This window comes from Euprymna scolopes, chromosome 43, assembly GCF_053919585.1.
Source record: "Euprymna scolopes isolate OS-2025 chromosome 43, ASM5391958v1, whole genome shotgun sequence".
Classification (NCBI taxonomy): Eukaryota; Metazoa; Mollusca; class Cephalopoda; order Sepiida; family Sepiolidae; genus Euprymna; species Euprymna scolopes.
In genome coordinates, this window is record NC_136524.1 from 40,484,038 (window position 1) to 40,511,537 (window position 27,500).

The 27,500-nt window shown below is 30.1% G+C and overlaps 1 protein-coding gene across 2 annotated transcripts in view; it reads left to right on the forward strand.

Annotated features, from left to right (window-relative positions):
* Positions 1 to 1,835: 1,835 nt before the first annotated feature.
* LOC145268303 (sodium- and chloride-dependent glycine transporter 1-like) overlaps positions 1,836 to 27,500 on the forward strand; it is a 177,618-nt gene continuing 151,953 nt past the window's right edge. Inside the window, exons 1-2 of one of the 2 annotated variants that reach the window (XM_080123734.1) lie at positions 2,215 to 2,337; positions 19,314 to 19,358. In XM_080123734.1, coding sequence (XP_079979860.1) covers positions 2,314 to 2,337; positions 19,314 to 19,358 — 69 coding nt within the window. In that variant the 5' untranslated portion in view covers positions 2,215 to 2,313. Of the gene's footprint in view, positions 2,338 to 19,313; positions 19,359 to 27,500 lie in introns of both variants that reach the window. The other variant, XM_080123736.1, reaches the window with a different exon arrangement.

Sequence of the window (27,500 nt, forward strand, 5' to 3'; positions counted from 1 at the left end):
TATACGAGGGGAAATATTTTTTTAGTGCGTGTTCCTCCCCCCTATTTATTTTCTCGAAATTTGAACAAAATATATTTAAATCTATCGAAATTTCTATTTATTATGAAACATAAGAGTTCAAATAAGTAAAAAATATTTATTTTTTTAAAATTTAAATACACACATTGAACAAAAATTTACCTTTAAGTTGCAATTAAAAAAATGATATAAACTTAATATTACTTTTTTATAAATAGTGTTTTTTCGAATATTTTTTTAATATATACTATAATCAGTTAGTTGAATTACCAAGAAAAAGAAATTTCGTAAACATTAATTCATTTTTAAAATATTAAAACGATTAAAATTCCATTATTTCAAAATGTTCCGTTACAACATAGATTTTTAATTAATTGTGTTTAATTTTTTTTTTAATATTAAGTTTTAACATAAACATGGCTCTTGTCAGCTATTTTATTGCCAGATTTAAACCGATTTGAAAATATTATTACACAAATATAAAGCATTTTGTAGCCCTTCCCCTCATATTTTGTTTGTCTCTTTTTACCGAACAAAATATGGAAGCCGTAGTTAACCAAACGAACATTCAGTAAAACAGTATTTCATATTTAATATACAAATGTTTATAATATTATTAATCATTAAACTGTGTAAATCTTAGAACCTAACAAAATTATAACAAAGATTAATTATTAATTGCAGTTTGAAGAAGATAAACAAAGGTTTTAAAAAAATCATTATGTCGCTTCTGTTTTTCCATAGTTCGTATAGTTAACACAAATCTGACGTCACGGAAACATGCGGTCCATTTTTCACAATCGTTTGGCAGACCCTATGTTTCCCCAATAAGAATAAAGTTAAGTTGAAGTTGTGGCGTGCAAAAGTCTGGCGATGACCTGGTAATGACCGCGGCAGATAACTCCTGTATTATAAGCTCAAACAACTTCAGTATAAATCCCGGTATTAATAAAATATTGTGAGGAACAAAGATAGTTTGAATATAATTTAAATGTTCCCTTTTTCACTTGCTCTCTCTCTCTCTCTCTCTCTCTCTCTCTCTCTCTCTCTCTCTCTCTCTCTCTGCCTCTCTCCCACTCTTTCTCTCTCATAAGCATTACAAAAGAGTTAATGGCTATTCATGAAAATAAAAGATAAAAAATAAACAAGGCCCATATTCAGAGCATGTGTAATCATTAATTTTGCGATTTCATTAAACAGAGGGAGAATATTCATTTGCTAACGAGATAAAAAGTAATATGTATATAAAGAGAGAGAGAGAGATGTCCCCCTCCCACTATTAATCTCTCTCACACACACACACATACACACACACACACACACACACACACACATATATATATATAGAGAGAGAGAGAGGGGGGAGGGGGCAACAAACAGAAAGAGGGATAGAAAAGGAGGACAGAAATGCGTGTTTAGCCAGGAGATAAATACAAATAGAAAGAGAAACAGAAAGAAAAAAAAGAAAGTAGATAGATAGATAGATAGATAGATAGATAGATAGATAGATAGATAGATAGATAGATAGGAGTAGTGCGTGTGGGGATAGCAATAGAGAAAAGCGCGCGAGAGAGAGAGAGCAAGAGAGAGAGTAAGATATGGAGATATGAGTAAGATAGGGCATAATAAGAGAAATACTGATCTTGATCGAGTTAGAGTTATCAAGATAAAGTAGATAGATATGGAGAGGGGATGAGAGAGAGAAAGAGAGAGTATATATATATATATATATATATATATATATATATATATATATATATATATATATATATATATATAGATAGATAGATAGATAGATAGATAGATAGTAATAGAGAGAGATAAGTACGTATGGGAAGAACATAGAGAGGCCAGGTATGAGAATAGAGATACAGTACAGAATTGTCGAGATAAGGGAAGAGAGAGAAAGTGTGAGAGAGAAAGAGAAAGGGTCAGCCTGCGAAATTCATCGAATGAAATTACCATTATTTATTAATACACACTTGCATCAATGAAAGTCGTGCGCTTAAAATTCATTACTGCATTTTACGCACACACAGACACACGCACGTAGGCGCACGCACCCAGACAATCGCACACAGACAACATGAATACATATTGGCTAGAACGCGCACTGACTACCCCGCGATGTTGAATGGAATCGCCCGATTGCTTTAACTATAAAACGCACACTTCGCTTTCAACATTTTTACTAAATACGTTGCTTTGTAACTAACGAAGATTCTTAATTTATAATAATAATATTTTTCATCAATCTTTTTTTTGGGGGAAAAAAAACAAGTGAAAAAAAAAAAGATGGAAGACGAAGAATCAATTGAGGTAAGTTATATCAAATAGATAAACTTAATTTTAACAGCATTGAAAGAAATATATATATTTAACGGGAGATTTTTTTTTAATGGGGGAGGGGACAAAATATGCTGGATTTTATCGCTACCTCAGTCGGAAATTTCCATCATCAGAAAATGGAAAAAAAAAAACAACAACTGTTTTTCCTTAATTTTCGCAATTTCAGTTGTTTGATTGTTTTTCTTTTCTTGTAAGAATTTACATACACAAAAAACACAAGCAATAAGGAATTTATTGGCGCAAAGGAGAATTTGTTTATATTTATTTATTTTTTATTTTTAAATAAAATTAGAATTTTTTTTTTTTCGTTCATGCATGTGCTCTGTTTATTACATTTTGATATTTTCATTTAATTGTTTGATATAATTCTAATTGTGCATATACATGTTTGATGTAAAACTTTCCCCTCCCCATCTGTTTCTATGTTTGAAATTATCCACTCTCTCTATATATCTGTCTTACTCACACGCATATACACACACCCGTGCATACACACACACACACTCTCTCTCTCTCCCTCTCTCTCTCTCTCTCTCTCTCTCTCTACCCCCTCGTCTCTGTCTTTTTCTTCCCATTCCCTCATTATTCTGTAGTATTTTTCCAGTCCATGTTGGTACCATACCATTCATAAATTGGCTTTTTTTTTTTCGTCCATTCATTTTTTTTCTAATTGTTCTGTTAATGCTTTCTTTTTGTGTCGTTTTCTTTTTATTCATTTTTAAATGATAATAAATTTGTTCTTGAAAGGATAAAAAATAATACTGTTAATTCAAACTTTCACTGGAAATAAATTACGCGAGGAAACAAAAAAATTGGATTTTACAAAAGTTGAAATTAATTTTGTTTTTCACAAATGCAATATCATTTGTCAAATGCTACAACGTCGGAAATGTTCACACACACCAAAAAAAAAAAAGAAACAGATAACAGATCATTATTTTTTAATTAAAAAAAAACTATTTAACAACAACGAGTGGAGGATATTTTATATAAAATAAAAACTTACCTATATGTAAATATAAATACATATACATGTGTGTGTCTATTTGTGTATATTTATGTATATGTGTGTACATATATGTGTATTTGTGTATATATGTGTGCTTTATATTTGTGTATACATATGTGTATGTATTGCATATATCTATATATATTTGTAAGAATTTGTACACATATATATATATATGTATATGTGCATATATGTGTGTGTATAAGTAAATATATATGTGTATATATATGTATATCTATGTACATATATGTGTGTATCCATCTGAATCCATGTGCATATATATATATATAAACATGTGTATATATGTATGTATATGCGTGTAGATATGTATGCATGTGTATATATGTATATATACTCGTGTATAGATGTGTATATATATGTATATATGTGCACATATGTATGTATGTATGTATGTATGTATATGTACGTATGCATACATATGTATATGTATGTATGCATCTATTCATATGTATATATATATATATATGTATGTATACATACATGTATCTATAGTTATGTGTGTATATTTATATTTATATTTATATATATGTATATGTATATAAATATGCATGCAAATATACATGTATATATGTATGTATATATATGTATTTATATATATCTATGTTTTTATGTATATATATATGTATATTTATATGCATACATACATATACATATGTATGTATATATATATATGTATATTTACATGCATATATACATATACATATGTATGTATATATGTATATTTATGTATAAGTACGTATATTCATATATATATATATATGTATGTTTATATATATGTACATATACGTATGTATATTCATATATGTATATGTATGTGTGTATATACATATACGTACATATACATATGTATATACATATATGTATATACATATGTGTGTTGTGTGTATACATATATGTGTATATATATGTATGTATTATATATATATATATATATATATATATATATATATATATATATATATATATATATGCAAATATGTATTTATTTATATTATTTATTGTGTGCAATTTACGACCTGTTTCATAATTTTATTACACGCTTGACGCAATTTGTTTTGGGATCTATTGTCACACTCTGGGGGGGGGGGGAAGCAAGAACCTTATAAGTAATGTTTATATATATATATATATATATATATATATATATATATATATATATATATATATATATATATAGGGTTTTATTATTTTTATAGATCTTTTCCCCTAAAAAAATTTATGGCTATATTTCACCAGCATCTTAAAAATATGGCGGGAAAGTGCAGGGTGAGTAGTAATATTAAGAATGGCCCTTCAGCCTCAGCAATAAATGCGGACTTTTTAGTACTGTTAAATCCCTTTATCCTTTTTTTTTTCTCCCTCTCTCTTTTTTGCTGTTATTTTCAATTTTAGAGCTTTTTATAGAATTAAAATACAGTACATACTGGATTTGATGGTAATCCGACTGACACGCATGATATTGATGTGAAAACTTGAAACTGATTTTGAAAACTTTATACTACGGTCTAGTAAGAAAAACAAACATTCCAGAAACATTGTTTTTATCTTAGTATAGGACATTATCTTCAATATCATCCGCAAACAGACGGGCAGATAGACAGATAACGCAAATCTATAGCTTGCGCAAATAACTTTTTTCTTTCTTTTTTTTTCCACTTATTAGTTTTTATTTTCATCGACAAGTGAATCATACAGATATACATACATATGTATATGTATACATACATATAAATATCAATGTGAAACGAATACAAATTGAAATAAAGTTTCTAATTCTTTCATATAGCAGAGGTGCGTGAGGGAAATATCGTTTTCTGTTGATTTGGGAAGGAATAAATGAACCGTAATGATCGGCTTTTTTTTCCACTGAACTTTTAATCATTAATCAAACGTAAATTTTTAATACAAAAAAAAAAGCGCAATTCTTATTTATTCATTCATCAATTTTTATTTATTTATTTGTTTGAAAATAAAAAAAGAAATAAATTTTTCATTTTGTATAAATGAATAAAACTAGTTAGTATAAATAAATGTATAAATAAATTAAATGAATTTGTAGTATAGAAAAATGTTTTTTGTCTAGCTTTTTAATATCTAATTTTCGTTTATATTTTTCTAAAAAAGAATGGAGTTTGTATTACTGTACACATCGATTCGAAAAAGTTGTCAAAAAACAAATATATAACAAGTAAATGTTATCAAAGGCAAGATAAGTTACTTTTCTACCAAACTGGATGTAATTTTCGTGTTTTTATTCAATGTAGCAATGCTTATTTAGCTCGAAAAACATACAGTGTTTACCGATGTAATGGAAAATTCGAAATACTATTAAAAACCCACCGAATATGTGTCAACCTATGTCACGGTAACATATATTGAGCGAATTTCTAACAGTATTTTGTCTAGTTTATTATTTATAACACCTTTTCCCGAACTTACTGCGTTAAAGAGAGAGTCGGACGCCATTTTGAATTTTCCATTACATCGGTAAACACTGTATGCTTTTTGAGCTGAATAAGCATGTTACATTGAATAAAAACACGAAAAATATATCCAGTTTGGTAGAAAAGTAACTTATCTTACCTTTGATAACATTTATTTGTTATAGATTTGTTTTTGACAACTTTTTTGAATCTATGTGTACAGTAATACAAACCCGTAAAATGTTTTTTGTCTAACTTTTTAATATTTAATTTTTGCTTATATTTTTCTAAAATTATAATAAATTTTTATTAGACATCATTTGTACCCCGCAAAAACATTTTTTATTTGGAAACTCTGCTATTTTTTCTCAAAAATAAGCATGTTTTTATTTTATTAAAAATAATAACAAAAATTATAACGAAATAATTGATGTTGCAAAAACAATATTACGTAAATTTTCATTTGTCATGTAGAAAACAGTAACATATCCAAAAAGTTACAAAAATTAATCAAGTTGAACTACTGTTGTTGTGTTTTTGGTAAAATAAAGTCTATCATCATAGGCTAAAATGTTAGCCGCCATTAAATTCTAATGAAAAATATGTGTTCCGAGTTATGCCCCTTGTGTGTGAATTCTTCATCGTCTACTTTAAAACATCTAAGGAAAATGCAATTTTACCCAATTTTACATAAAAATTACTTTTACTGATAAATAACTTTCTACTCAATGAATTTTCGTAATTTTTGGATGTGTTACTAGTTTCGACAGGATAATTAAGTACGTAGTATCGTTTTTTTTTTTTCCTTAAAACGACATATTTTTTTAAAAATCGATATGTCGACTCTATCTTAACAAGCACTAAATAAACGCATTATAATTCAATTCAACCTATTTTTTTTTTCGTCTAGATAGAATACTTCCTCCCCTAGTTTTTAGTTCATTTGAAATTATAATCATATTACTTCACTTGATGCATCAGTTCAAATTCTAAAGTTAATCGGGATTAAAAATGGGACTTTTATATGACGCAAAACTCACAGAATACCATAACTTTACTGTTGGGATACGGGAACAAGTAGTAGTAGTAGTAGTAGTAGTAGTAGTGACGGGGAATTTTCACACATGCCATCATCAAAGAATTCTATTTGAAAACAACCTGTGCTGGCCCCTGGTCTGAGTGACAACAAGTCTCCCCCGATTTCCAGTACTCGCCATCTCTTTCGACTCTGCAAATTAATTTGTGTTATCGCAACAGTCGTTTACCATGTGATTTCACGTTGGTAGCGACCATTGGTATTCACTGGAATTTGGGTAGCAATTAGCCTTCCCAGGGCCTTAGTCCTCTTTGCACTCATCCAGTGGAGATCGGGTTAGAGCGTCCTCGCCTCTGTCTTTCAATCCTTCTTGACCCTTTTCACTTATTTGGAAGGGGGAGAGATGGAAGGTGAGGGTGCAACGTGGGGATTAATTTACAATTCTACAGTTTCTGCTTTCATGACCCCATATCATTATTAGTATTAGTAGTAGTAGTATATATGTATGTATATGCATGCATGTGTGTGTGTGTGTGTGTGTGTGTGTGTGTGTGTGTGTGTGTGTGTGTGTGTGTGTGTGTGTGTGTGTGTGTGTGTGTGTGTGTGTGGTCTGTTTATTATACAAACATTATTGGTTACATATGTGCATACATGTTTCAGTGCAATTCCAGTTCTAGGATAACACCTCATCAGACCAAACAAAGAATCGATATTGCCAATATCGATTCTTTGTTTTTATATCATTTTTACATATGTTATATTTGTATATGGCAAAATTATTTCGGATGATTATTTAAAAAAAAAAAAAAGAAGGCAATAGTACTAGGAATCTGAGGAGACTTGTTCCAGTGAACAAGCACCCTCGTTTATTGTTAGCGAGCTCCGATTCGACGGATGTCAGAATTTTTATATTATTATTATTAGTAGTAGTAATAGTATAATAATAATAACAATAATAATAATAATAATAATAATAGTAGTAATAATAGTAGTAATAATAGTAGTAATAATAATAGTAGTAATAATAATAAAAATAATAACAACAATAATAATAATAAATAATAATAATAACAATAATGATAGCAATAATAATAAAAATATAACAAATAATATTAATAAAATAATAATAAGAATAATAATACAAGAATAACAACAATAATAATAACCATAATACTAATAATAACAATAATAATAATATAACAAATTATAATAATAATAGCAATAATAATAACAATAAGAATAATAATAATGATAATGATAACAATAATAACAATAATAATAATAACAATAATAACAATATTAATAATAATAATAATAGTGATAATAATAATAACAATAATAAAAATTATAATATTAATGATAATAATTACTATTATTATTAATAGTAGTAGTATCATAACTCTACAAAATTAATAAAACAATAGTAAAATAATAACAATGATGTAAATAAAATGATTAGTAATAATAATAAAATTAAAAAAGTAATAGCAATAAAATAAAAATAACATTAAAATAATAATCGCTTTTATTATTATTATTAATCTTATTATTATTATCATTATTATTATTGTCATTATTATCATTATTTTATCAAACTAATAATAGTAATAATAAAATATTACTAACAATAACATCAAAATAATAAGTTAAAATAATAACAGTAAAATAATTATTATTATTAGTAGTAGTAGTAGTAGTAGTAGTAGTAGTAGTAGTAGTAGTAGTAGTAGTAGTTCTACTATTAATATTATTATCGTTTCTCGAACATTATTTAACTTTGGAAAAATAAATAAAAGAAAAGTTTTAGGCTTTGATTTTAAACAAGGCTCGCCCACCCCGACCCATCTCTCTCTCTCTCTCTCTCTCTCTCTCTCTCTCTCTCTCTCTCTCTCTCTCTCTCTCGCCCACTCTGACTATCATTCTCGTACTCGCCCGCTCTCTCTTTTTATGACTACTTCAATAACAACAAACCTAATAAGGTCGGGAATTTCTTTCTGCGGTTAATTTCCATTATCACTATCATCATCATAAGCACCATAATGTACACGCTATTGCTTGTCTTTCTTCCTCTTCTTCGTTCCTGCGCTAGACGCATAGAAGAGCTCTCCATAAAATAATCGTCACATTTGTTATAAACGGCGACATGAATGTTTCTTGTATGTTTTTCTATTAAAAAAATGCACTAAACCCTAACACAAGGCATGCTTCTTAACTCGGACACCGGTATCGTTCGGGTTAGGTGCTATAAGGTCATCTTCCTAGGCGTTTACCCTCTCTTTTGGTTTATTACTGGTCGCTCTGGTCACGGCTATTTTTATACGCATCTAGAATGCCCCCTATTTAGGGTTAGCTGGACCCCATCTACTAAGGCTGCCTTAATGCCGAACCTTAGTGTAATGGGATTAGGGTTAAAACTGTAAAACAAGTTCTAGTGTGTTTCTCGCCCATACGTAAATTTCATACATTATTTAATTATTTATTTACTATTAACTGAAGATTTATTGAAATCAAAAATAATTTATCTCTATGCCCAACCCCGAGCAACACCGGATAAATACGACGTGTTTATTAATGAACACATTGTTAAGCTATCCAACGTGCACGTGCGATAATTTCGTCTGATCACGGATCATAAAATTAACCTGACATTTTTTTACGTTAGCAATTGCATTAAAATCGTCAATTTGAACGCGTCAAAATTATTTTCGGTAATTTCGAAGTGTCACGTCAGTACGTACGTCACTAAGTAGTAATCATTTTAATTTATCTATTTTTTGGTTTTTGATCTATGTTGGTTTTATTGAATTAATCTGTTAATGAAAAGGAAAAGAGCGGCAAGTATTTACTAAATCGATTTTTTTTTTTTTATGCTTGCTTTTTAAAATTATTTAAATTTAAAATTATTTTCGAGGATGTTATATACTGTTGAATTAACTCTTTCGTACAAGAATTACGCCGCATTTCTTGTTGCGAATATTCCCGCCCTCCTCCTCCTCCTCCTCCTCCGTTATTCTATACTAATTTTGTCTACGACTACATCTCCAAACGAAGATCAAAGTTAATTTAGTGAAACTTTTTTCTTCTTTTTTTTTTTTTTTTTTTAGTTTGCCTTAGGTAGGACATCCCAGTAGTGAATGCGGCATTATGGTGACTGAGATACTCCTAGTTAAGAGTAGATTAGACAATTTTAAGTATTTGTGGCCCCAGAGATGACCAACGACACCCATTATACCTACGGACTTGAATGACAGTGTGCCTAATTTGTTCATAATGTATTTTTATATTTTCTGCAAACAAATATTTCAAAGTTAAACATTTATGATCACAATGTTGATGGTGATAATGATGTTGGTTAAGCGGAATATAACGCATTGATAATAGTTAAAATAAATACAGACTAACACGCCGATTTCATCTGAAATATTATCTACAATAATTCATGTCCTTCGGAAAGGCCCTTCGGATTTGTTATACTGATTGATTATACAATCTTGGGTTTGTTTTACTGTACACATAGATTCAAAAAAGTTGTAAAAAAACATATATATAACAAATAAATGTTATCAAAGGCAAGGTAAGTTACTTTACTACCTAACTAGATATGTTTTTAGTGTTTTTATTTAATGTAACATGTTTATTCAGCTCGAAAAACATACAGTGTTTACCGATGTATTGGAAAAATTAAAATGGCTCTTTGATACGGTATGTTTGGGAAAATGAGTTAAAAATTAAAAAAAAAAAAAACTAAAAATACTGTTAAAAACTCACCAAATATGTGTCAGCCTAGGTCACGGTAACATGTATTGAGCGAGTTCCTAACAGTATTTTGTCTAGTTTTTTTTTTTTTAATTTTTAACTCCTTTTCCCAAACTTACCGTGTCAAAGAAAGAGTCGGGCGCCATTTTAAATTTTCCAATACATCGGTAAACACTGTGTTTTTCGTGCTGAATAAACATGTTACATTAAATAAAAAACACTAAAATCATATCCAGTTAGGTAGAAAAGTAACTTATTTTGCCTTTGATAACATTTATTTGAATTTATTTTGAATCTATGTGTACAGTAAAACAAACCCTACATCTTTTTTATTTTATTATTATCATTGTTATTTTAAAGTGTGTTAAATTACTATGAGCGTGTTCAGATTACTATGTAAGTTAAAGGAAAAGCTATCCTTTTTGCTAAAAAGTTAAAAGTTTTTTTTGTTTTTTTTCTTTCTTCGATCGAAACGTTAACCCCAACTCTGACCTCAGGGAATGTCTAATATTTAGCGTTAAATTTACATAGAAACTGAAAAAAAAAAATTTTTAAATAATAAAATAATAAAATAACTGGTAATCGCAATTCATCAAGTGAAAAATCTGTTTAAAAAAAGGGAAAAGTAATTCAAACATATGTTAGTCAAAATTGAAACTCTTGCCATGAATAAAGGAAATAAAAATAAGAGTTTGAAAAGAAATAATTGTATTGTAAACAAAAATAAGCAAATAAATGGATTTTTAAACAGTTAGTTTATTTATTTATTGCGTAAAAATAATTAATATCCTTTTAAAACTGCTTTGAATGACCACCACAGGGTCCGCAAAAGAAAAATAGCGGGAGTGAAGTTTTCGCGCGTTTCTGAACTACGTCTACCACGTGTCGTCTCTTTTTCCCACGGTTGCTCTCTCTCTCTCTCTCTCTCTCTCTCTCTCTCTCTCTCTCTCTCTCTCTCTCTCTCACTCTCTCTCTCTCTCACTCACTCTCACTCTCTCTCTCCCTCTCTCTCGTTTTTGTTGTACGTTCTACTTGATTCTACTTGATTCGCAAATATATATATTTACAGGGACACGTGTCCTTTCAGTTAAGAGCATAGTGTGGTATCTGTCCTGCCCTGATACGACATTTTGTCTTTTCTATATGAGGCTAGTGACAGAAAAATCATTCTAAAGTTCTTCCGTTCAAGTTTTTACGTTCTCATGTAGCCGTTTTGTCTCCCTGATTCTACTTCCGCTATTTCTCGCGCACATGCCTCTATTTCGAATTCGTAGCAGTGGCCCGATATCAGTGGACTTATTTCTACCAAAACGGTCATTAACAATGTTTTTTGTTTTTTTTTCAATGTTTAACATATTTCAAACTGATATAAATTATTACACAATAAAAATAATTGAATTAAAATAAAAATCATTTTTCTTATTTCGAATTAAGTAAAAATTTCATTTTTTTATTTGATTACTAAATTTAAAGTTGTTCCAGCAAGTTAACTAACAATTTGATAAACAAAAACATCGTGAACACTGAATCTAACTTAAAACTACTATGCAAAATATAATTTTCTTTGAACTATTCCTCATTTTACTTATCAATAATAATATAAAGTCGTAATATTTAGCGAATAAAAAAAGATAAGATAAAACAGTTTTTAAATGAGTAAACAAATTCTTTTGCGTTCTTCTATAACCGCGATCTCCATCAATTGCCCAAATTCGTTATCTCAAAATGGGGCCACATGAGAAATAATTGGGACAGATATTCTGACCCGAATATAGTTAACTTGGTTCTGACCGATCTATATTAATATGCAAATGTACGTTTTCTTTCTTTGTATGACTAAAACTGAGCGGCACTTCCATGAACAAAGTTTCTTTCCAAGAATTACTCGCATCGGGAACACAATATCACGAGTCTGCTTCCCAGCTGACTAAAACAGAGTCTCTTTCAAGTTCGATATTAGCAAATCCTTGTTGAGCCGCCCTCTTAAAAGTTCAGCTGGTAAGCAGACTCATAGTTTAAAAGTGAAATAGTCAAAAACGCTTTTAAAACCAGTATCACGTTGCTTCATATACTAAAAGAAAGGCATTCGCTTTAATCGTTTCGATTTGTTGTTGTTGTTGTTGTTGTTGTTGTTGCAGCGTGTGATTAAAAATGTAATGGTAACGTAGTTCACTGCAGCGTATTTAAAAAATATTCAATCCAGTCTAAACGATTGGTAATCTAAATATTAAAATAATTACTTAAAAAAATAAAATAAACAAGGGAGATAACTCACATTTCATATTGAAAAATATAAGAAGAGTTGTCTACGTTACAATTCTGTATATGTTTAAAATGGGCCAACAAAAAATTAAAAAAATAGCTGTTAGAATATATTATTCGTATCTGGTGGAACGTGAAATTGATACATCGTAGAAAATCTTATATATATATATATATATATATATATATATATATATATATGTATATATATTGTGTGTGTATGCACATATATATACATGTGTCTATATATGCATATATATACATATACATATGCCTATACATATATATGCATGCATATATATGTGCATGTGCATACGCATATGTATATACATGCATATATATGTTTATATATGCATATGTGTATGCATATGTATATGCATATATCTGTGTATGCATATTTATATGCATACATATATGTGTTTATATATGCATATGTATATACCGAGATACTTGTTGGAAAGACTTTTCTTGTGATTTTGTTTCACTTTTTCTGGAATTTCGTATGCTCCTGAACATCTATATTGTAGGTTTTTGTAAGACACTCGTTAAATTTCAGATTTGAAAAGTATATTCTGAATAGAGTCAGTGTTTATAATTTTGTATGATTCACTAAATAATAATAAACACTACTTTGAAACAGTTGTAAACAATCATAATAGATTCTGTATGCTCTTTATCATGAACTAGATTTGGAAAATGTTTGGAATATTCATATATATATATATATATATATATATATATATATATATATATATATATATATATATATATATATATATGTTTGTGCTCAAATAACTGACATTTACTGGGGTTAGAATTGTGTGTTTACTAAAAAAAAAAAAAAATTTTAACACGCAAACAATGAGTAAACTGTGTCTATCTTCGTAGGAACAGGGATTCTTCACCTCGATTGGAATAATTCTAATTTTTGTTCCAATCTAATGTTGGCCATTTGGAGAAGCGGGAATGTCACAATTATTTATGATAGGATCCTATTGCTTGTTTTTTTTTTCTTTTTTTTTTCAATCAAAGAGTGCATTTTAGTGCGGACGATTGTTTGTAATAGTAAACATTTTACTAAATGCTGAAATTTTCATACTTTTATGTTTTCATACGGCAATCTTTTTTAATAAATATTTAACTCCGATGAGATCCATCACCTTACAGTGAAACAAATTTTAACTTGAGACAAAAGCATACAAGAATTAACTCTATAAAATACACACACACACATACACACACACATAAACACACACGCATTATATCTTATTTATATAAAAAAAATGAAAACAAAAAACCATTTGAAGGAACAGATGTAGGTAAAAAAACATTATCATAGTTTTCCTTAAAAGGGAAATGGATTCCATATTTTTATTGTAAAAGTGTTTTGTTTTTTTTTCACAACGTCTGATGAGAGGCCATTCTTGTGAAAATTTTCGAACGATATAGGGTTTGAATTTGTCCGAATGGTCTTGAAACAATTGTAACGAACGATGAAATACACTATTTACTGCTATCAATCCATTCTTTGATGTATTGATTTTGTTAAAGCTGTATATATATATATATATATATATATATATATATATATATATATATATATATATATATATATATATATATATACATATATATATATACATATATATATAGTACAAAACTTTATTGAAATTCAAAGACTTACATTTTTTCTTTTTTGTAACTTTTGTTTATTTCATCCTGGATTTCTTTATTACAGCTGCCTCATTAATGGGATGGCAATTTTATGATTTTATGTGATCATAAAAATCTCCTATTCTCACTAACTCGTCAGATTTTATTTCCATTCGATGTTACCAACAAAAAGTTAATTTTTTACATGATAAACCTGGTGCTTTCACTTGGGGAAAAGAAATTCCGTCCCCACGTTGTTACAAGTCAGCCATCTTGGGCACCGTGCAAACCAAAAATTTTATACAAACGGTATACATTGAAATTAACAATATTTCAAAAATAAACATTTATATATATATATATATATATATATATATATATATATATATATATATATATAAAGTGACCTTGTCTACGTGTGTGCTGAACGGTCTTTACCAAACTACTCTATCAATTTTTGATCTACCGACTTGAAACTTAATATATAGGAAATTCGGATCCATGGAACAAATTCGATTTAGTTTTTAGCCGGTAAAAATGGTTGCTAAGGTATAAAACTTTCACAAATGTGAAATCGATAGCCGTAAGCCAACTTAAAGTGCTCCTCTACGCATGCGCAAATATATATGTATGTGTTAAAGTCGGTTAATTTTTAAAGTTTGATATCCATCTGGAGCGCTAAATATTTTAGTTTCGATTCTAGCTAATGGCACCCAAGTCATATATTTTTAACTTTTGAAATCACTACTGTATATTGGGTACAATATAGTATACAATATAGACTCTTGACTCTATAATAATAAATATAAAATCTGCATAAATTAAAATATTATATTGAAGTATATTTTACGACCGGGCAATGCTAAGTGGCTTGCTAGTATGTGCATATAAAAAAATGAATTTATCCGTCGATTTCGATGTATGAGATTCATACAATAATTAAATTGTCAAAAATGTACACAAATGAATTGCTTATAGTGGTGAGGGCTTGTGTAGAACCATCCACAGTTTTTAGAACAACTGCTAATCTCATTCGGTGCAATTGAATATTATGAACGAAGCTGACAGTAGATCTCAGGTTTTACATAACAGGTTTTCTACTAAATGCATGTCTTAACAACAATCGGAAGTGCATGTCTCCCTGTGGTTTTTTGAAGATTATATACAATATGATAATCAATAGACTATTGGCTCTATAATAATAAATAGGAGATACGCATAAATTAAAATATCATATTTAAGCGTATTTTACGACTGGTCAACGTCGGACGGCCTGATTAATAGACACTCTAAACATCCTTACCTTTTTTTCACAAAAACTCTGCAAACACAACCCGCAAAATAAAAAATATATATACTAAATATGGCCAATAGTACAAATTTGGCATTTTTTTGGCTAATGAACAGTTCATATTTCATAACGTTCGGCTAATGAATCGGTCACATTTGGTATCTTTGACTCGGTGGGTTGAGTTTCTAGTGTTTCTGTGAAGATCAAATTAATATACAGTATAACCTCAGGATACGGTAACCCTAGGATATGTTTTTTTTTTCAGGTTACGATGTGGAATACGATGTTTTTTCAGACCCTGATAACGGTATTTGTCCCGCCTTACGGTGTTATATATAATGTTATTTAATTGTATACATGTGCATTATATACTGTATTTTTTTTTTTTTTTTTTTTTTTTTTACTAATTTTTAATGCCGTATCCTAGGGTTCTACTGTATAATGTTTATTGTAAGAGAATTCCAACAGAGTGCTCGATTATAAAGAAAAAAATTAAATCAGAGCGGGACATTTATTTATATATGTGTTACAGAAGAGCGTAAACACCTCAGTATCGTCGGTTTCAACTTCAAATTAAAGGGAACCAATTTAGCCTCTGTTTATGTCTGTCTTCCTAGAGACGCCAATTCCGGGGAAACGGATATACACAGAGGCTGAAAAGAGTTCGATAAAGCGACCAAATATTGTTCCCTTTTTATTTCGGGTGGAAACCTACGGTACCGATGCTGTTCTAATCTTCTGTAACACACACACACACGCACACACTTTTGCGCAAGTAATTGAGCACTTTTATTAATTCTCACGTAACACTGAAATGCACTAGAAATTTCAAGTTAAATACAACTAAAGAGCTCTAGAAAAACAAATCAATTTTGATACATCATTTTTTTGTCTAATTTTGGTTGTGTGTGTGTGTGTGTGTGTGTGTGTGTGTGTGCGTGTTTTTAAAATGTCATCTTTTTTGTTTCATTTCTTTTTTGTTGTTGTTGTTGTTGTTGTTTGTTCGCTGGTTTCATAGTATTGAAACTGTCGATCCCTCGGACTCAATGGAAATTTCCACACAGCTTGAGGGGAAATGGAGGCGGAGTGAGAAGCAGAGTCGAGTTATAGATCCAACGCGCTCAGTACTTCCACAGTTTATATATCCTTCCACGCGCACGGAGAGAAGAGAATGAGTAAGGGAGGGGAGGACAGGGCTAATGGAAAAAAAGAAAGGTGGCGTCTGGCGAGATCTAGGATCGAAATGCGATAGAATTTGAGTAGCAACGCAGTATATATATATATATATATATATATATATAATTAGCCACTGACACGTGTTTCATCGGTTGAATCTAGATTCGAAATCGGGACCTCATGGTAAGAAGCCTAAATTCTTACCACTGGACCATCTCGTACGACTGTTTTGATATATCGCGATTTACGTAGATGTTATTTTATTTGTTTTTGCGATACGTTTCGAATGAACTCAATTATTTATATGAGAGTGCATATATATATATATATATATATAAAATTATCCGTGGACAATGTTTCGCTGTCTTAACAGCTCTTCAGTGCTGCCAGACAAGCAACTGCCTCAAGCTGAAATCGAAACTTGACCGTCTAGACCAGTTGTTCTCAACCTTTTTTTACTCACGGACCCTTTTTCCCTTCTTTTTATCTTGGTGGACCCTTCATAACTATTGGTCATAAGACAATCTTCTATTTTTCACTCATATAAATTTTGAGGTTTTAATAATTAAATAAATATTATATAATTAAGATTTGTTTCTAAATGAAAACTAATTTAATGCAGATAAAGTATTCTACAACAACTATAATAATCATGATAAGTTTTGCTATGTTTTGCCTGTGGACCCCCAGAAATATTCCATGGACCCCTAGGGTCCCTGATGACCCCGGTTGGGGACCCCTGGTCTAGACAGATGTTGCTAATAACTGCTATGGTAGTTGAAATCACACCAATGAACATTGCAGGACGCCGGAAACTCCATTTGTTTACAAAAAGAGCACTGCATTTATAAGCTAGTGGCACTCTGTCATTTCAATAACCAGTATGCCCGATTTATATTTAGTCATTTTCTATTTCACAATATCACAGCTCTTCAGTGCAACTAGACAAGGAACTGACTGAAGGTGGGGTCGAAACTGGATCGTCTAGATAACAGACGATGATGCGGTGTGATCTCAATGATAAACATTGTCAAACGCCGAGAATTGCACTTACACGCTATTAACGGTTTGTTATTTCACTTACCAGTATGCTCAACCCCCGACAAAGAGAGATTATGTGAAGCAAGAAATTCTTTGTATGAATATTTATTAAAAGGTATATGATTTAAATATACCGAACTATTATATCAGCAAAAGTAGGGTTCATGTAATTGATCGAGCTCTATAACAAAAACTACGCTTTAAAATGTGTTTAGGCAGCAATTACATTAACACGATATCGCAGGGCTGCTTCCCAGATGGTTTAAACTGTGATTGTTGAGCAATCCTCTTCCATAATAAAATTGACCCAAATTTGCATCACAACCTATCATCGTAGTTGTGTCTTACCGATCACAATATACACCTTAACCCTTATACTTGAGTGACCTTGAATCCTTGATAAGCGGTAACTATATATATATATATATATATATGTATATATATATATATATATATATATATATATATATATATATATATATATATATATATATATATATATTATAATAATTAGTTTCGCCTCCTTATTTTGTATATTTTTCCATAGCTAATCGTCGGATAAACTGAGATCAAATATGAGAACAAAATCACACCATATGGGCATAGTGGATATTCAGCCCTTTTTATTTTATCCGACGTTTAATCATGACTAAACGAAGTAAGGAGGCAAAAATAACTCTTGTAATGTATATATATATATATATATATATATATATATATATATATATATATACATATATATATATATATGTGTGTATATATATATGTGTGTATATATATATTTATATATATATACCTATATATATACACATATATATACATATATACATATATATACATATATACATATATATATATACATATATGTATACATATATACATATACATGTACATATATACATATATGTACATGTATACATATATGTATATATACATGTATGTATATATACATATATACATATATATACACATATATATACATATATATACATATATGCACATATATACATACACATATATATACATATATATACACACATATATATACATATATATATATATGTATATATATATGCATATATATATATGTATATATATGCATATATATATATGCATATATATATATGCATATATATATATGTATATATATATATATATATATATATATATATATATATATATATATATATATATATATGCATATATATTGACAATAACAACAGATTAACTTTTTTATTCTTATGTTTTTTACATGTTACAATGTTAATTTTCTTTTAGGTAGGGCCCAAGGATGTACGCGGTATTGAATTGATGAAAGGGGGTGTAAGTACAGAGCCATTTATTGAAATAATTTTCGGTCCCTCTTTGGTACACACCCAGCTTTCTATATTATCCATTAGCAACCTTATTCCAGCCGTCAATCCCTTACTAACATTGCTAATCTTATTTTCTTAATCGCAGTAATTTTCAAGTTTTGAATAAAATATGTCGGAGTAGCGGACCGCCCAACATTGTCTGTTAATAAAATACGCTTAAGTATATATTTTTATTTATGCAAACTTTGTATTTATAATTATATTATATTGGACCCAATATATAGTAATGATTTAAATAGTAAAAAAAGAAGAAAAGAAAATGACTCGTGCACCACCATAAAGAATCGAAACCAAAACGTTTAGCGTACGATTTACTTTTTCCTTTGACGTTAATGCCTGAGCTATAAAGAATGTTTGCTGCAAGGCTAAAAATTAAAACAGGAACTAATATCTATTACGTTATGCATGCATATTCGTAATGCTGTCGTTCGACCTTCACCTAGCAAATTCCATTTTTTTTTTAAATTTTCACACTTTTGCACTTATATTTCCCCGGCTGATCCCAAATACAAGGTTTCACATGGGTTCCAATACCCTATATATTAATTTTCATGTGGTTAGACCAAAGATTTACAAAGGAGTTCGGTAGGCAGAATTTTGTAAACATATATATATATATATATATATATATATATACGCATACATAAATTTATGTAGAAAGAGGTCTGTCTTTACTTTTTACGCAAAGATTGCACAAGTATAGATCATTTAGAATATCTGCATAAATATAAATACACGTAATAGTTACGTAAAGATGATTATGCCATAAGAAAACCGAAAAAAAACTAATAGGGAATTGATTAAAATAAATATTTAAAAGAATATGCAAATTAGCTAGATCTTTTTGCAGATAAATGCAATTCCACGACCCATATATAAAAAGTTGTATTTTCTTTTTTATATAAATAGAAAAAAGGGCTTTAAATATGAATATCAATACACAAAAATAAACAAATTCATAAGAGTGTAGATTTCTCTTTTCTCATGGACTTCCGGCGCAAATTTAAAACCCACAGTGTAATTTATGTAGTATGCTATAAGTGCGGTTTTACCTCCAAACACCCGGGCAACGCCGGGTACCCCCCCCTCTAGTATGCTATAAGTGCAGTTTTACCACCCATTATTCCAAAACATGTAACCTGTGCATCACTGAAAAGCTAAGAATTTGGAAAACTACCGCTACTTTATTTAGCATTGCTTGAATTTCAAGCGTGAGATCAGTAGAATCTGTTAATCTCACAGAAAACATCTACTTTTCGACCTGGATTCGAAAAGACAACGTAGGACCACCCTAGGGACAGAAAATGGTGGATGGGTGGGAGTGGGGGCAAATTCACATTCGCAAAATGCAATAAATATACACCACCCAACACACACGCCAGTCCCATGAGAAATCACTACACGTTCAATATTAATATACTGTAGCATCGCAACTTAACTTTAAGCTTAATAATATGACTATTCTGTGATATATATGTGTGTGTGTGTGTGTGTGTGTGTGCGTGCGTGCGTGCGTGCGTGCGTGCGCGTGCGTGTGTGTGTGTGTGTGTGTGTGTGTGTTTATTGTAATTATGAAAGGAAGATGTGTTTTATTGATATTCATCATTAAATGTACGGAAAAAATTGAGAGATCAGCTGACCGGTTTCACTCTCACTCTTCTAGAGCTAGATCGAGAAAAATTTCTCTCGCTTTTATCAATAAAAGTCTCTCGATCCAGCTTTAGAGGTGAAAGACCTACACTTATCAGTTGGCCTTACAATGAATGTCAAAACACGTTTTCCCTTCCTAATTATAATATATACATTTTATATATCACAAAAAATATGATACATATACATGTGTATACACAAACACACACACACACACACACACACACACACACACACACACACACATATATATATATATATATATATATATATATATATATATATATATATATATAATATTGAATTCAGGTAAGTTTTTGTCTACAGAGTTAATCGAGTGAATTTTTACACTGTTCGTATAAAAGCGCTCAATAATGAATAGTCTTATATTTATTTGGTATGATAAAGTTTATTTATAGAAATGTTTTTGGCTAGACATTTGCATACATGTTTCAGTTCTGAGAGTAAGTAACTGATTTTTCTAAGGCTACTAATTAAAAAATATATATGTGTGTGGGATTTAGTTAAATCCATCCTAATGCATTTCAGTTTCTTTGTAAACAATTAAGACAGTTGGATCAAGTCAAACATATTTTGTTAATCGGTAAATGAAAAGGATGAATAACCTCGTGATTCTTTCAAATCTGAAAGGACTTTCGAAGCTTTCAAATAGTCATTTAAAGTGGTTCTAAAATTCTTTACAAATCCTTGTGTAATTAAAAGATGGGAAGTTTTAGAAGTTGTTTACACTGAATTATCTTATAAATTAAAAAGATGTAAATAAAAAAAAAGATTAATTTTGGCAACAATTAATCAAAGTTTTATAAGAACGTGGTTCAACTTTTATATCCAGTATATCTTTCGTGTAGTTTTATACGAACTTGAATGTGTCAATTGTAAAATGAGGCCAGAAAGTAGAAACTTTCCAACCTCACATCACGTGCTTCATTATTGATCATAAACTTTCTGATCATATCAGGATCACAGAGTTGCAAAAACTTAATGACATCCCATCAATATCCCATGTCGTCAAAAGTAAAGTCTTGAGATTGTTTGGTAATGTTAAGCCTTCCAGTGTAGGGCTATGCAAAATATGTTTTGAAGACATAAGACAAGGAAGCCGGCCGAAAACTGGATAGAATAAAAGATGGACAATACTTGTGAATGGACGAACATATACCAAACAAACACTTTCATCCAAGATCGCAAGGCTTGGAGGACACTCAACCAAACCTGCTGTTTTGACTTAATCTTCACAAGAAACAAAACCGCCCTAACTTCTAAACGCATACATTGCGACATTAAAGCGAATACATCTATAACGCATATATATATCGTTCCTGTAGTTTTATACGGACTTGAATGCATCAACTTAACTGTAAAATGACGTCAGAAAGTTAAAACTTTCCAAACCTACATCACCTTCGTTACTGATCATAAACTATCTGATCGTATCAGTGTCACAGGGTTGCAAGACCTCAGTTGCATCCCGTCAATATCCTATGTCGTAAAATCTGAAGCCTTGAGATTGTTTGGTCATGTTAAACTTTCGAGTGTAGGGTTATGCAAAACATGCGTTGATGGCATCATGCAAGGAAGCTGATTGAAAAGTTGGTAAAATAAAAAGATCTAAAGACAACGTTTGAGAATCAACGAACGTGAACATAGACCAAGCGAGCCCCTTGGCACAAGAGCGTGGAGATTAGAGTGCGCATTCTGCAGCAAACAAAGAAAATGGTTATTGATGATGATGATGATGATGATGATGATGATGATGATGATGATGATGATGATGATGATGATGATGATGATGATGATGATGACGGCGACGGCGGTGGTGATGATGATGATGATGATGATGATGATGATGATGATGATGATGATGATGATGATGATGACGATGATGATGACGATGACGATGATGACGACGATGATGACGATGATGATGATGATGATGATATACTGTAACAAATAAATTTAACTTTCATTGTTTTTATAAAATTAGTTTAAAAAAAACAAAAAAAAAGCGGTCGATTTAAATTTAAAAAAAAAAAAGGGATGACCTGCAAAATAAAAATTAAAGTGAAACGTCTCCCAAGCAACACCAGTTAGGTATAACAGATAATATTTATATATGTATGTCTCGGTACGCATCCTAAATCGCGATAATGTAAATTACGTATAGATAAAAAATTTAAAAAATTAAAATTAAAAAAAAAACATATTTTTACATATAGATATGGATGACGTGTATTTTACGAAAACACTCCACTCCATTTATCTCTCTCTATCTCTATCTATCTATCTCTATCTATCTATTTATCTATCTATCTATCTCTATCTATCTATCTCTATCTATCTATCTCTATCTATCTATTTCTATCTATCTATCTATCTATCTATCTACCATCTCTGTTAATCTCCTTCTTCCACTCTCTTTGTTCCTCTATATCTATCTACCTATCTCTCTTTAACTATGCACCTCTATATAGCCACCTATCTATATCTCTTCTCAGCCCGCCTTCGTCCGCCCTAACATCGGTAAGCTTCCGAAACGCCAGGCAATATTATTCACAGACAAATACAAATAGATATCACTTGTATCCTTGACATAAAGAGAGTAAATCTGTTACTCCACACAGTTGACTGGTTGCCAAGATAAAAAAATAAAAAATAGAGCTAAGTAAAAGGGGGTCGGGATGTGGCGTATACTTACTTCCCAACTTCAATGTTTTTTTCCTCACTATCAAGAATTCTTTCTGTACTTTCTTATTTATCTATAGTATATTTTTCTTAATCTGTCTATCTGTCTGTTCGTCGCACTTTTCTCAAAAACTACGGTGCTGATCTGGCTGAAATTTTTATATGGACTTTTGTTATGATAAGGTATAGCGAATTAAGCATTATGGTATCTGGAGTTGGGGATTAAAAAGAAATGCCCACCACAATATCACATTTACTCTACAAGACTTCTATGAAATTACTGGGTCGATCTGGCTGAAATTTTGTATGGGCCTATGTTATGATAAGACATGGCGAACTAAGCATTATGCTATCCGGATTTGAGAATTAAAAGAAATAGTCACCACAATATCATATTTACTCTAGAATATTTATCGGAAACTACTGGTTCGATCTGGTTGACATTTTGTATACACTTTGTCATGATAAGGTTCATCGAACTAAATATTATGGTGTCCGTTCGATGCAATGTTAGGGATTAGTATTTGATTTTAAAAATAAGCACAAATTCAACCATGTTTAACCATCGATTTAGCATAAAGCACTCATTCTAAGTTAACGGGCTATAACTTTTGCATATTTTTAACGGGCTGACAAGTCTAGACTTATATTAATATGCGTCCGGTATATTTCAATGTTTATATTTTGTTTTTAGCACCTTTTATTTGAAGAGTAAAACGTAGTACTTGTTCTGATGATGCGCCTAATCTTCTCTGTCATCGGTTAATGAAGGTAGTTCTTCTAGACTGGCGCAAGTTTTGCCTTTGTTCTAATCCAGAGTGCCGCTTTGTGCCTAAATCTGCTCATGTCGAGAGGTATATAACTATAACTGTGATATTGTGTTGGGCATGTCTTTTAATCCCCAACTCCAGATACCATAATGCTTAATCCGCTATACCTTATCATAACAAAAATCCATATAAAAATTTCAGCCAGATCAACCAAGTAGTTTTTGAGAAAAGTGTGACGAACAGACAGACAGACAGACACCTTTTACTTGAAACGTAGGAAAAGCATTTGGACTTTTTTCTTTCTTTTTCTGCCGTTCACCTAGGCAAAAAAACAGACACCGTAATGCAGTGATTTCCAAACTACGGCCCATGAGCCAGATCTGGCCATCTGAAGTTTTTAATCTGGCCCGCGGAACACTTATGTAAAAAAAAAAATTGATGGAAATATGAAAATTGTGTGGTGGTTTTTCTTTTTGTTTAGAAAATGATTTAAAAGAATGGGGCCGTTCGAAAACTTTGGAGACTCCTACCCTAACGCATTGTTTTTCAATTTGTTTTACTTTCGAGGAACCATTCCAATTATCGTGATATCCCGATGAACCCCTACATGACTCGGTTAAAATGTTAACTTCAACTCAGTAACCTTTCCATTTAAAAGTTATTTTACATTTTATACCAATCAACATTTATTTAAAGTTCAACTACTATCAAATATACTTTTGTCATTTATGGAAATACAATTGATAAAAGTATAAATTCGCCCCGCCCCACCTCACAGTTATGGATAGAAACCGTGGCGTGCAAAGGAGAGAAAGGGTGCGACGCTGGAGTGGCCACGGATAACCAAACTGGAGTGGGGCATACATCCAATTATATTTAAACTCTCTTCCTTTTCTCATAATATTTCTCGGTACTTGGATGTATATCCGAGTTTTGGCACATACAATCAAAGAGTTAGTCCAGAGCATCACAGTGGCATCATATCGCCGTGGCATCACAGTGGCATTATATCTCCGCAAGCTACCAAGTAGAAATACCAGCTTATGTTCTATTAATAGCAAGCAATAAATCGTCTGCAACAGTTATTGTCTTGAAGCGTTAACTGAAATGGAGTGACAAATAGCAGAACAGACGAATCAAAAATCTAAAAATAGACTCCGTTTGGGTCATTTGGAATTAAGTTTTGTGGAAAGTCTTCGTCGTCCTTCTAAAAGAAAGTGTCTCAATTATCCGTTTCAAAGAAATGCATTAGCACACAACTTTGAAGTATTTCCGTTAGCAAACAGAATAGAACTTGGTTCGTTTGAACTTAAGACAAAGAAATTTAACTTCATAGAAGGTAAAACAATGCAAAGGTGTGACAGATAGACTCAAACGGACGCAACTTAAGATATAATGATGGAACCAGCTATGCAGTTTCACTTTTATTGATCCAATTCATGTGTATGTGTATAATCATACATATATACATATGTTTTTGTTTGTTTGTTTCTTGTTTTGTTTTGTTTTGTTTGTTTTTCTTTCTTTCTTGTTTTTCCTTGTATTTTGTTTGTTTGTTTGCTTTTATTTTCATACAATATTTTAGATGTAGTATGTTCTTACTTGCGTCAGGCGGTTAGGTGATGTGTCCGTGATGCTATATTTCGGGATGACTTCCCTTCGTCAGGCGTGTGTACCCCAAAACTAAAGATAAATAATAAATGGTGAATCAGAAGCATAGACGACTCCAAATAATGTCAGACTTTTAAAAAAAATTATTCTATTTCTCTAAAAAAAAAAAAAAGTCAATAAATATTTTATAAAACAATATGCTTTTAATAATGCTTAGAACAAATTCAAAACAATGAAACCATAACATTTTATTTATTATTTTATGCAAAAAAATGTTATATATAATATATATATATATATTTATATATATATATATATATATATATATATATTTATATATATATATTGCGAATTTTTTATTTGAATATTTTTGCTGCAAACTTCCAGTCGTTTGTTCTTTTGATTGGGCCGTTAATTTATACTCATTTCACGTTGTGTGATCCTATCAATAACTTTACTATTGAATAATATGATCCAAATTACTATGAATTAATTTTTCATTAATAAATTTTTTTTTTTTAATTATTATTATATTATTAGCAATTGTCTGGAAACGTTAGTTCCGGATTTTCAGAAGATAAACAGATGATTCAGTTCTCCTTATTTAGATGGTATTTTTGGGTTTGTTTGCATTTTGTCTTTTGGAAAGCAACCTCAGTCTAAGCTGAAAAGAGATTGGCATTCAAAGAGCAAAATAGAAGTAGCCCAGGCAATAACAGGTAGTCCTGCTTAGTTATTGATAATAGTAAATATATATATATATATATATATATATATATATAATTATATATAATTATATATATATATATAATTATATATAATTATATATATATATATATATATAATTATGGATATATTAATAAAAAAATAATAAATTTATTAATTTATAAATTGAGCATTTCTATCAGAATATACCTAAATTAATAGAATTTGTTAATACGTATATATGGGTTTAGTGATTTTATTTCTAAACTTTAAAATGACGTAATGAAAGAAAACTATAAGTATTTGCAACTTCTCTTCCAATTTTCGGATTTTTTAATCATGTCAAAACACACTTTATTTCTTTTGATTGATGGTTGCTATTTCTTCTGATGAGTTAAGCACAAAATAGATTCACTGATTAATATAATAATTAAGTAATTGATTTTGTGCTATGAAACAGATAGTGTCAACTGAATTAAAGGAATGAAATTTGGAATATAGACTTTTGTAATTTATTCAGTATATATATATATATATATATATATTTGATTTTAATAGATGGTATGCATTTTTTTTTTTTTTTTTTGTCATTTGTTTTTCATTTTATCTTTCGGAAGGTGAGCCTGGTTTAATCTGACATTGGATTATAA